Source organism: Ovis canadensis, chromosome 3, assembly GCF_042477335.2.
Source record: "Ovis canadensis isolate MfBH-ARS-UI-01 breed Bighorn chromosome 3, ARS-UI_OviCan_v2, whole genome shotgun sequence".
NCBI classification, from domain to species: domain Eukaryota; kingdom Metazoa; phylum Chordata; class Mammalia; order Artiodactyla; family Bovidae; genus Ovis; species Ovis canadensis.
In genome coordinates this window covers 85,724,261-85,736,909 of record NC_091247.1, presented here as the reverse complement: position 1 = coordinate 85,736,909, position 12,649 = coordinate 85,724,261, and the positions used below count along the sequence as shown (strand labels likewise).

The 12,649-nt window shown below is 42.4% G+C and overlaps 1 protein-coding gene across 3 annotated transcripts in view; it reads right to left on the bottom strand.

The window, feature by feature from the left end:
* The window catches only part of HNRNPLL (heterogeneous nuclear ribonucleoprotein L like), a 39,032-nt gene extending 28,069 nt beyond the window's left edge, over positions 1-10,963 (bottom strand). The window contains exon 1 of one of the 3 annotated variants that reach the window (XM_069583523.1): positions 10,107-10,963. In XM_069583523.1, coding sequence (XP_069439624.1) covers positions 10,107-10,295 — 189 coding nt within the window. In that variant the 5' untranslated portion in view covers positions 10,296-10,963. The remainder of the gene's footprint in view (positions 1-10,106) is intronic. The other 2 variants (XM_069583521.1, XM_069583522.1) reach the window with 2 other exon arrangements.
* Between the last annotated feature and the right edge of the window lie 1,686 nt (positions 10,964-12,649).

Sequence of the window (12,649 nt, the reverse complement as noted above, 5' to 3'; positions counted from 1 at the left end):
CCAGGTCTCCTGCATTGCAGGATTCTTTACCAGCTGACCTCATGGGAAGCCCAAGAATACTGGAGTGGGTAGCCTATCCCTTCTCCAGCGGATTTTCCCAACCCAAGAATCAAACAGGGGTCTCCTGCATTGCAGAAGGAATCTTTACCAACTGAGCTATCAGGGAAGCCACTGACTATCTAAGGTACCATTATGATGGTAATAGCTATATGAAAAGCATATCCTTATTCTTAGGAAAGCTGTGGTTTTTAAGGATGAACTATCATAAAATTCTCCAAGCCAGGCTTCAGCAATATGTGAACCATAAAATTCCAGATGTTCAAGCTGGTTTTAGAAAAGGCAGAGGAACCAGAGATCAAATTGCCAACATCCTCTGGATCATGGAAAAAGCAAGAGAGTTCCAGAAAAACATCTATTTCTGCTTAATTGACTATACCAAAGCCTTTGACTCTGTGGATCACAATAAACTGTGGAAATTCTGAAAGAGATGGGAATACCAGACCACCTGACCTGCCTCTTGAGAAACCTGTATGCAGGTCAGGAGGCACCAGTTAGAACTAGACATGGAACAACAGACTGGTTCCAAATAGGAAAAGGAGTACATCAAGGCTGTATATTGTCACCCTGCTTATTTAATTTATATGCAGAGTACATCATGAGAAATGCTGGGCTGGAGGAAGCACAAGCTGGAATCAAGACAGCCGGGAGAAATATCAATAACCTCAGATATGCAGATGACACCACCCTTATAAGCCTCTTGTTGAAAGTGAAAGAGAGTGAAAAAGCTGGCTTAAAGCTGAACATTCAGAAAACGAAGATTATGGCATCTGGTCCCATCACCTCATGGCAAATAGATGGGGAAACAGTGGCTGACTTTATTTTTCTGGGCTCCAAAATCACTGCAGATGGTGATTGCAGCCATGAACTTAAAAGACGCTTACTCCTTGGAAGCAAAGTTATGACCAACCTAGATAGCATATTGAAAAGCAGAGACATTACTTTGTCAACAAAGGTCCAAGTCTAGTCAAGGCTATGGTTTTTCCAGTGGTCACGTATGGATGTGAGAGTTGGACTATAAAGAAAGCTGAGCGCCGAAGAATTGATGCTTTTGAACTGTGGTGTTGGAGAAGACTCTTGAGAGTCCCTTGGACAGCAAGGAGATTCAACCAGTCCATCCTAAAGGAGATCAGTCCTGGGTGTTCATTGGAAAGGCTGATGCTGAAGCTGAAACTCCAATACTTTGGCCACCTGATGTGAAGAGCTGACTCACTGGAAAAGACCCTGATGCTGGGGAAGATTGAGGGCAGGAGAAGGGGGACAACAGAGGATAAGATGGTTGGATGGCATCACCGACTGAATGGACATGGGTTTGGGTGGACTCTGGGAGTTGGTGATGGACAGGGAGGCCTGGTGTGCTGCAGTTCATAGGGTCGCAAAGTCAGACAAGACTGAGCGACTGAAGTGATCATGATATCTGCGATTTACTTTTAAATAGTATACGGGAAAAAGTATGTATATAGAAATAAAATCTCAAAGGGTAAAATGTTAAAAACTACTGAATCTAGAGGAAGGACATTGTAATTAAACATTTTACACTTTTTTAAAAGTTGGGAAATTCTTATATTCCCAGGTGGCTCAGTGGTAAAGAATTCACCTGCTATTGCAGGAGACATGGGTTCGATCCCTAGGTGGGAAAGATCCCCTGGACAAAGAAATTGCAGCCCACTCCAATATTATTGCCTAGGAAATCCCACGGACAGAGGAGCCTGCTAGGCTCCAGTCCAAGGGGTTGAAAAAGAGTCGTACATGACTGAGTGACTGAACAATATTTAAGCCCTACAAAATAGTATGAAGAACAATATAAAAAATGTTCATTAACTCAACACCTACTTTCATAATACTGCCAAATCAGTTGAACACATCTCTTCTTCCTACCTCCCTTCCCAACATAGATAACAAGTATCTGGAAAATAAACTCATAAAAAATGAGTATTTTTCAAACTGGTCTTCTTACAAAGAAATGAACTATAGGACCACTTTTTAAATCTCTCAGAAGATCTGATTTTACATTTCCTAAGTGAAACAGAGAAACGCTGGACTGGAGGAAACACAAGCTGGAATCAAGATTGCCAGGAGAAATATCAATAACCTCAGATATGCAAATGACACCACCCTTATGGCAGAAAGTGAAGAGGAACTAAAAAGCCTCTTGATGAAAGTGAAAGAGGAGAGTGAAAAGGTTGGCTTAAAGCTCAACATTCAGAAAATGAAGATCATGGCATCTGGTCCCATCACTTCATGGGAAATAGATGGGGAAACAGTGGAAACAATGTCAGACTTTATTTTCTTGGGCTCCAAAATCACTGCAGATGGTGACTGTAGCCATGAAATTAAAAGACGCTTACTCCTTGGAAGAAAAGTTATGACCAACCTAGATAACATATTCAAAAGCAGAGACATTACTTTGCCAACTAAGGTCCGTCTAGTTAAGGCTATGGTTTTTCCTGTGGTCATGTATGGATGTGAGAGTTGGACTGTGAAGAAGGCTGAGCGCCGAAGAATTGATGCTTTTGAACTGTGGCGTTGGAGAAGACTCTTGAGAGTCCCTTGGACTGCAAGGAGATCCAACCAGTCCATTCTGAAAGAGATCAACCCTGGGATTTCTTTGGAAGGAATGATGCTAAAGCTGAAACTCCAGTACTTTGGCCACCTCATGCGAAGAGCTGACTCACTGGAAAAGACTCTGATGCTGGGAGGGATTGGTGGCAGGAGAAGGGGACGACAGAGGATGAGATGGTTGGATGGCATCACTGACTCGATGGACGTGAATCTGAGTGAACTTTAGGAGTTGGTGATAGACAGGGAGGCCTGGCGTGCTGCGATTCATGGGGTCGCAAAGAGTCGGACACGACTGAGCGACTGAACTGAACTGAAGTTAAACAGATCAAAATTTTAGTCATTCTTTAAAATATGAATGATGTTAAATGCAATCAGTATGATACTTAGAGGCAGATATGATAATCATCTCTAAGATATCTGATATGATCATATGATCATATCATATGATCTCAGATATGATCATATCTGAGATATCTCACCTCAAGGCTGAGAACATATCCCATAACCCCTATATATGTCCCTTATTCCCACTCAATGACTCTGCCTTTCATGAGTTTACCTACCTTGACATTTCTCTAAATTAGTACCCTTTTCTTGAACTTAAAATTTTCTCATCCTTTCTGTTATTTAAAAAAGAAAAAAAAAACAAAAACAAAAACCTAGGGTTGTTTCCAAAAGTAAAACTGATGTATTAAAGATATCTTTTCAAACTATATTTTCACTATACCCCTCATTTCCCCCCCAAATACTAACATTTTTCTTAAATCAATACTTTATACTATATACTGGTGATAAGAAATCTGAAATCATCTTCAGACCTTCTTTTGCTACCCTAAAAATACTTCCTTTAAGCATCATACTATGCATCTGAATCTTAAATTGCTAAGTCAGTACTGTTTACCCCATCCACATATTAATATTTTAACTATGTCTTCTAAAGCTTAAAGAGTTTCTCATACAGAAGCTCATTCTGTCCACTTCAAATGTTTAGTTATCTAGGCTCTCTCCTGGTCTATTTATATCTACTATTTATCAGACTAAAAACAATATTCTGAATAAGAACCCAGCAAATGGAGGCATGCCTTCAATTTACATGTGGTTGCTTTCTTTTTTAATCACTCAACCCCTTCTTTAGGTAAACTGTGTGAACTATAATGGAGGCATTTTTTGGTCCTCACGGCAAGCTACAGACCAGTTACAAACACCCTGCCCCTCTCCAAAGGCTACCTCAAAGAACAACTCCAATAATATCAACCTTGAGTGCTAATTTTGACTATTGCTGATTGAAAACCAGGCTCGACTAAAGAGAAAGGAAGCTCTATAGAGTACAAATAAAGCTTCTACAATGAGAGAAATGAGAAGGGTCCATTAACATTTCTCGATACAGTGAAACTGTAAACTCATAAAGGCAATGCTCAATGTCTTCAGGCTTTTTTTGCTTTCCCAACATTTCCATGCATAACATACGTGCAACACCAAACAACATTCTCTGTCCTCCTATATAGGATTAAAAATGAACAACCTCAAATTGAGTAATTCATCCTCCAAAACCAAATGTGCACAGAACCACTGCAACTGATGATTATAAGCCTCTCCTTAAACACCCTCAATGACAGGGAAAAACCTTGTGGGACTATAACATTTTTAGAAAGTTCTTCATAATCTGCATCTAAATCTGTCTCCCTGTAGCTTCCTATACAAAATGGCCTGTGAAGTCAGACCAGTGTTTGAGTCTTTGGACATTTATAGGCTTTGTGATCTTACACTACTTACTTAACCCTTCTGAACCTTAGTTTCACTTGTGAAAAAATAAGAAAACGAAATCCTCTTCACTTAAAATTACAACAAATAAAAAGGACAAGTACAAAATGCTGAGCACGGTGCCAGATGCAGTTACTGAACAAAAGCTCAATACATATTAATCACTGCCACCTCATCCTTATCTTCATGTCCCTCTTTTACGTAACCTTTCTATTTGAAATGATTTCTGAAATCACACTGAAGTTTACTTTCAGGCTAAATATCCCCCAGATTCTTGTCATTCCTCTTATGATTATGATCTTGAGTATCTTCTCTATTCTGGTAATTGTTTTCTGGATACATTAGAATTTATCAAAGTAGTACCAAGAAATGAGTGCAGATGTCTAGATATTTAAGATTATTCCCCCCCTTTACTCTGGATACTTCACATAGGTGAAGGACCAACTAGTTTCAAGTATTTTTTTTTGGAAGTATTTTTTTTTTAACTTACGTTATGCTTAGAGTTAATTAGTACATGGTCTTCAAGTCAAACAATCACATCGCTTGGTCTTTTCTTTCCTTACAATAAAGCAGATCCCAAATACAGGAAGTCTTTCAATTTTCCTATTCAGTTTTAAGGTACATTTGATCATATAACAAAGATTAAAAATCAAGAGTCATATGATTCAAATAACTTTTTAAAAAATTATCTATCTTTTTGCTCATATGGTAGAAATTCTATGGTTTTGTCTACCCAAAACTCTTTTTCCTTTTGGTTAAACACAAAAACAAGCAAATAAAAACACCCCGGTCCCACATTATTCCACTGGTATTCTCACTCACACAGTCGTAACTTCCCAACTTTAGAAGTAGTCCAGTGACTCGTCAGGAGTAGAGAGATATTTTTTTAAAAAATGGCTTATCAGAGGGGATAGTTACAGACATTGAGGGACAGGCAGTGTTCTCTTTATTTGCTAGCGAAAACAATGTAGGTCTAATTTTATCATTACATAGAGGAAATAGGGGCTTCCCTGGTGGCTCAGAGGGTAAAAGTGTCTGCCTGCAATGGGAGACCTGGGTTTGATTCCCGGGTCGGGAAGATCCCCTAGAGAAGGAAATGGCAACCCACTCCAGTACACTTGCCTGGAAAATGCCACTGATGGAGGATCCCTGGTAGACTATAGTCTATGGGATCGCAGAGTCACAGAGCTGAAACATGGAAAGACACCGAATCTAGTCCCTATGACTTCATCTAAATCCCTAGATCACAAAATCCCTAAAACTATGCCACAATTTGGCATTCATAGTTATATAGACCAATAAACTCCCTATACCCCTTTTTGTTTTGTTTAAGCTCACCTGAGTTGGTGCTGTGGCTGCAACTGCAAGCTTTCAAAGTTGTATTCAATTTCACAGAGGGAAAATAAAGTGCTAAATGATGCAGAATCATACATTTTTTAATATGGAATTTTTTTAACTAGTATATCCCCAAGAACAGCGCCTAGCACATGATAGGGCTCAAGTATTATTTTTTTAATGAGCTAAGAGATCACAGTGATCATCATCTGGTTGGATTTCTAATCCAACCATCTCATGTGATAGGTAGCAAGTTGAGTTCCAAAGAGATTAAGTCACAAAGCATGCTGGTAGCAGAGCCAAGACACCTGCTTTGGTTGGGCTTACAGCTCTCTTCACAACACTTTTCACTTTTATGTACTAACACGAAAAAACAGTCACTTGTTAAAACCAAAAGGCAGTAAAACCTACCAGTTTTTTTTTTTTTGGCTCTGCTGCCTGACACATGGGATTTTAGTTCCCTGACCAAGGATTGAACCCCAGCTCCCTACAGTGGAAGCACAAGCCACTGGACCGCCAGGGAAGTCCCAGAACCTACTACTTTTCATTTACTTCCCAAAACTAAACCTAAAATTCTCACTGTACTGCAGCAGCTTAGCTAAATAAGACACAGGACATTACTGCTACAGAAGCCTCAAGGCTCTGGCACTTACCTCGGAGGTACACATCCGTGAACTTTTTTATTCTCCAGAGTGTAATTACTATGCTCACTGTCACAGCCTAAACTCTTCCTGTGGGAGCTAACGAAGTGGCTTCATCCCATCTCCCATTCTATATTCATCCCAATAAGCCATCACAGCATCATCACTGTAATTCAGATCATTAAAGCTTAAGATAATAGTGCATCTAAAATTCAAATGAGATTCTTTATGTAAGGCAGACAGAATATTCTGTTTGGAAATCCTGGATCCTTATTTTTACCTTGGCATTTTGCCATCTTACAGGTGTATTTATTAAAGTTGAGAAACTTTAACTTTCACCTCATCACCAATCACTTTTAACAATTTTTGATTTGTCTTTTTAGTCACTAGCAGAATGGAGTAAAAGAAAAATTTTAAAGTCTCTAAAGTGAATTAGTACTCCATAAATTTTTGATACCAATCTTTATAAAAGCAGAATTATTTCTAAGTAACCTCCCAATTCTTCAATTGGTTTTGTCAAGTGAAGAGTTAACATTCTGAAATCTAGCTGCTTTCTGAAAAGTTTTTTGGGGGGCTCCCAAATCACTAGAGATGGTGACTGCAGCCATGAAATTAACTATTTTTCTTGGAAGAAAAGTTACGACCAACCTAGACAGCTTAAAAAGCAGAGACATTACTTTGCCAACAAGGGTCCGTCTGGTCAAAGCTATGGTTTTTCCAGCAGTCATGTATGGATGTGAGAGTTGGACTATAAAGAAAGCTGAGCGCCAAAGAACTGATGCTTTTGAACTGTGGTGTTGGACAAGACTCTTGAGAGTCCCTTGGACTGCAAAGGGATCCAACCAGTCCATCCTAAAGGAGATCAGTCCTGAATATTCATTGGAAGGGCTGACGCTAAAGCTGAAACTCCAATACTTTGGCCACCAGATGCAAAGAACTGACTCATTTGAAAAGACCCTGATGCTGGGAAAGACTGAGGGCGGGAAGAGAAGGGGACAACAGAGGATTAGATGGTTGGATGGCATCACCGGCTCAATGGACATGAGCTTGAGTAAACTCCAGGGGTTGGTGATGGACAGGGAGGCCTGGCGTGCTGCAGTTCATGGGGTCGCAAAGAGTTGGACCTGACTGAGCAACTGAACTGAACTGAAGCAGATAAAGATATTTACTATTAATATGATCTTGAAGGTCATACCTGCTAAATTTAAGAACACAATTTATTCTACAAGGATAAAGTAATTGTATAATATACAGCATGAACCTCCATAAGCTTTATTCAAAATGTAACCCAAAGAATGCAAAACACTCTGGGAGTTTTTGCTCTTCAGAGCAACAAAAGACACAAATTTGAAGTGTCTTAATTTCCCATATCCAAACTACAAACTTATTTCTCTTTACACCTTAAAAACATCATTTACAGTGACTAATTCATCTTTAAATCAGGAGCATTTGTATAAACTTTTTCTTAAATACATCCTCATAAAACCTAGTTATTATTAAAGAATCAAGAAAACCCACGAAAAGCCAAACAATGTAAATCTCTGAAGTCTTACTGCACACTTTTACAATCTTCCAGCTAGTGCTGAAGAGGTTACCCATCATCGTACCTAATCTGCATTTATCTAAACAGTTTGATCACGAAGTCTTCTGGGGCTAGGCTGAGGTGGAGTCAAACCCTTCTCAGTTAGATGAATTACCATATTTCTGAATGATGATGCACTAGACCATAAATTTCTATTCAGGGCATTCCTGTCCTAGTAAAGTTTTATTATGTACAGGTTTCCCCAACTGCAATGATTTCAAAATAGTTTCCAAAATTACATGAAGAAAAATGTTTAAAAACAGGAAAAATAATCCTTCATTAGATTCAACAGTGCAGTATTGGCTCTATTATTAAATAAAAGCAATTCACGTTCTCCTAAGAAAAAAAAAAGCAGATAAAATGTGAATTTATAACTCAATCTACATACATTAGTTCCTGCCTGCATTAGATCAACGACTGAATTACAACTTCAGGTATGGAAAGCACGAAGTTCAACTTTCACATTTTACAAAGAGAACTCGGAATAGTAGTTAACTGACTTTACCAAGGTCACACATTGTATACTAGCTAAGATTTCTGACTCCCCAAGCCCTGCCCAGAGCTACTTCCACTACTAAATACAACTCACTTTGAATGTATTAATTATACATTATTTTCTTCCCAACATCTAAAATAATAGTATTGGCTTAATATTTAATCTGTTTTCAAAAACAATTTTTCGTAAACTGGTTAAAGTATCTTGAAGACTCTCAATGGAAGACATTTCACGCCGCCGCACAAAAACTCAACCAAGCCTTTTGGCAAAAGAAATATGCTGATTCAATGCATCTAAATATCAGTTATAATATTCCAACATTTCTGTTTTCAGTTTCCACGATGGAGTTGATTTTGAACTGAAACTTCCTAAGAAGAAATGCACTTTTATTCACACTTTCAAGTTACACTCTGAATATTCCAAATAGCTAGGTACAGAAGTTGAAAGCAGTATCTAGCCATACTAAAACTATTTAGAGGAAGACAAAGTTCCTTTTTTAAATGTCTTGCAACATTATCCTCTTTGTAAACTCTACATTCTACTGACCAGAATTTTTTACGTTAAAATGCAAACAAGAGCTGAAAGACTTCTGACTTCCAATTTGCCTCTTATAAAAGGTGAAAAACATTTTAATCTGATATTAGAACATATGTGCACAATTTCGAAAATTTCAGGCAGTTTTTTTTTTTAATCAGAATGTGTTACAAGTTTAAAGAACACCTAAGTCATAAGGACAGCTTACGTGCCACCAAAAATGGCAAAAGAAACTTTTGCTTTGCTTCGCGTCCTTAAAGTTTCCATTCAACTGAAGTTGAGTTACCACTTGCTCCGGATGAAACGATTTTCACATTCCTTCTGCCTCTATTTAAGCTTTTTGATGCGAAAAACAAGAATCTCGGAACGTGTGTCTGATGCAGTTCTGACTTCAGTTTTATGGAACAAATTGGGAACAAACTGCCCAGGAAAAACTGAGATTTAAGATTCCTTTTACTTTAAAGTAGCGGTGTGCGAACACCTGCCAACACATTTTATTTTTAATCGAAGAGCCGAAAACTGTACTGAGCAATAACCATGAAACTGGGGAGCAAAGCATGCGCGCCAGGCCTAGCAGGAATAAAAAAATTTTAATTAAACCTTGAGGGGAACTGGGTTGTGAGCCCCACAGCGTGATCTGTCACTGAGCCGAGGCTCTCCTCAGCATCTAGGCTTAGAGATCCCTGGGCGGAACCGACGCCACCATCCTGCGATCTAGACCAGCGCGCGGATGCTGCAGGCTGGGGGCTAGGGGCTGAAGGGAACCGGTTGTCCGACGCCCGTCAACCGCCTGAGGAGTTAAACTAACAAAGGGCTACTCGCGCATCAGAGCCCCCCAGAGCGGAAGCAACGCCTCGCGCCGCCCCCCGCTCGCGACCCTCCCTAAGTTCAGGGCCGGCAGTGGACTCGCAGCGGGGCCTGCGGCCAGGCCGGGGCCGGACTCGCGTTCGGGATGCTGGAAACAGGTAGGACGAAGAATAAAAGCCCGAAAGAGAAGAGTCGGCGCTTCCCGACCCGGTCAGCGCCGCAAAACGGGAAAACGAGGAGGGAGAGAGGCCCCGAGGCCGAGTCCCAGCCGCGGAGCCCTGCTTCCCAGGGAGCCGCCAGACTCAGCTGACGGGGCGCCACGCTTTGTTACCGGCTGTGAGAAGCTCCGGCCGCCGCCGCCGCCATCGCCCCCGCCCCGGGACGTCGCTTCCCGGCGGTTTTCGCCTTCCTCGGCCGAGTAATCGATCTCCCCCTCCTCGGTCTTGAGGCGCTTGGCCTGGCTCTCGTAATCCCGGTCCTCCTCGTACGTCTCCCTGGGGGAGGATGAGGAGGAGGACATGGCGGCGGCCAGAGGGACCGGCCGGCAGGCCGGTGGGGGTAGCGGCGGGGCGCGGGCCTCGGACGCCGCCGGCCAGTACCCGTCACCGGCAGCGCCTCTCCAGCAAAGATCTGCGCGGACGAATCGTCCGCGGGGGCCCCGCGCCCAGGAGCCGGGTGGCTGCGGAGGGCTGGCGGGATGAGGAGGCGCCCCGGGAAAAGGCTCCGGAGCAGCCGCTCCCCTTTATCACGGGGCCGACATCCAGCCTCTCCTTCCTCCTGCGTCTCCGCTCCCAGCCCGGAGGAGCGAATCTAAGGATGGGGACGCGACCGTGGCTTCCGGTCTTCCCTCCTCCCCTAATCCGCTCCTCGCAGCCCAGGCCGAGCCTCCGCCCCCGCCTTCAAGGCAGCAGCCCGGGATCGAATCCAGCCGCAGCCCTCGGGAAGCGCCCCCCTCCCCAGTCCGGGCCTCGCTCCCTATTGGCAGAAGGAAAAGTCGACCAGGCTTCCAATTGGCTGTAAGGACTGTTCGTCAAAAGCTGCCCACGGACCAGCCTCGTCCCCCTACCCCCTCCCAAGCCCTTCTGAACTCGCGGCTGGCCTGCAAGTCCTGACCGCGTAACGCCCGCCGCGCGCTGCGCGGGAACCGTTGCTACTCCGCGGCCGTTAGCGCTATTGCCAGCCCTCGGGGAGGTGCGGAGTGAACCCCAGCGGACGAGGAGGCGTGCTGTGGGGCCAGAGCTGCGGGTGTTAACCACCCTCCCGCTAATTTAAATGCTTTTATTACTTCTCTTCAAAAGAGAACATTCCTGCCGATACACCTCACACAGCACTGAAACTACAGGGGGTGAAGAGAGAAAAGAGCTTAGAATCGTGAAAGTAGCCTTCTCCCCATGTTATGTTCAAATCTGATACAAGTGGGTGGACTCTCTCACCTCCCCTAATTAGATATTCCAGAACAGTCAACATTTCCTGAGGTGCAAGTCTGAGGAAGACGCTCCACTGGGGAGACTGTCCTTTTGATCAGTTAGCACTCCTGGGTCTTCTAGACCCTTCTTTCCTGAAGATACTGAGGACTTATTTCAAACTTCCATATAAAGTTTCATCCCAATCCTTTCCTTTCTGGGCGATCTATTTGTTTCATATTTCACATGATCATTTATTCTTTTGGGGAGATAAGAAAGCCTATCAAGAGTTGCCTGCCTTTTGGACCACACAGAGCTCATCTCCTCTGTGGAAACCTGAGGCATCCGCAAGCTTCTCATCTTGTAATAGGGCCCTTTATACCTACCTATTAGGATATTCTGTTTTAAGGCCGAGAAGCGCTTGGAGACAGGCACTTGGCTCTTTTCATCTTTGCAAAGCCAGTTCCTGAACAGGCCCCTGTACAGAAGTTATGCTCTCAGCAAAACAGAATGAGCGGGCTTTGGGAAATAAAAGTCCAATGTCTTTCAGGAGAGGAAATGGCAAAGCTCAGGCAACCTAACTGCCTCTGTGACTTGAACCCTTGGAGGAGTGCCTAAGACCAAAATTCACTTGTTTCAGATGTCCTTGTCCCTCAGATGCTTTCCTAAATATGGCTCTTCCTTTCCTAATGGTGTGGATCATTTCCTGCCCCAGCCTATTCTCTCTCTTTCCAGTTATTTCCTCCCAAAGAAAGCCATTTTTATTTATTGCTGACAGTGCTTTCACCACAGTGTTTTGTACTTTATAATTTACACTGCTGTCATTTTAGGATCCAATTGCAAGTTTTTCACAACACAGTACAGCTAGACTCAAATTCATGTGCGCCTGCAGGTGTACGCTGATCAAAAAACAATTGGAATTTATTTTTTTAATTACTACAATAAAATGAAAATAGACGTATCAAAGAGGAACCTCAGATAAAGAAACATTGACGAAGCACTGAGAACAATGAGCAGAGCCCAATGGCCTTGTACAAACTTTCCAAATATCTTGTGTGATAGTGAACATATTTAAGTTCTCTAAGCCTACATCCAACCTATGGATTCAGTTGACATTAGTCGCTCAGTCTTGTCTGACTCAACTCCTGGAGTTTACTCAAACTCATGTCCATTAGGTCGGTAATGCCATCCAACCATCTCATCCTCTGTTGTCCCCTTCTCCTCCTGCCTTCAATCTTTTCCAGCATCAGGGTCTTTTCAAAGTAGTCAGCTCTTCACATGAAGTGGCCAAAGTATTGGAGTTTCAGCTTCAACATCAGTCCTTCCCTATTCAGGACTGATTTCCTTTAGGATGGACTGGTTGAATCCCTTTGCAGTCCAAGGGACTCTCAAGTCTTCTCCAACACCACAGTTCAAAAGCATCAATTCTTTGGCACTCAGCTTTCGTTACAGTCCAACTCTCATATGCATA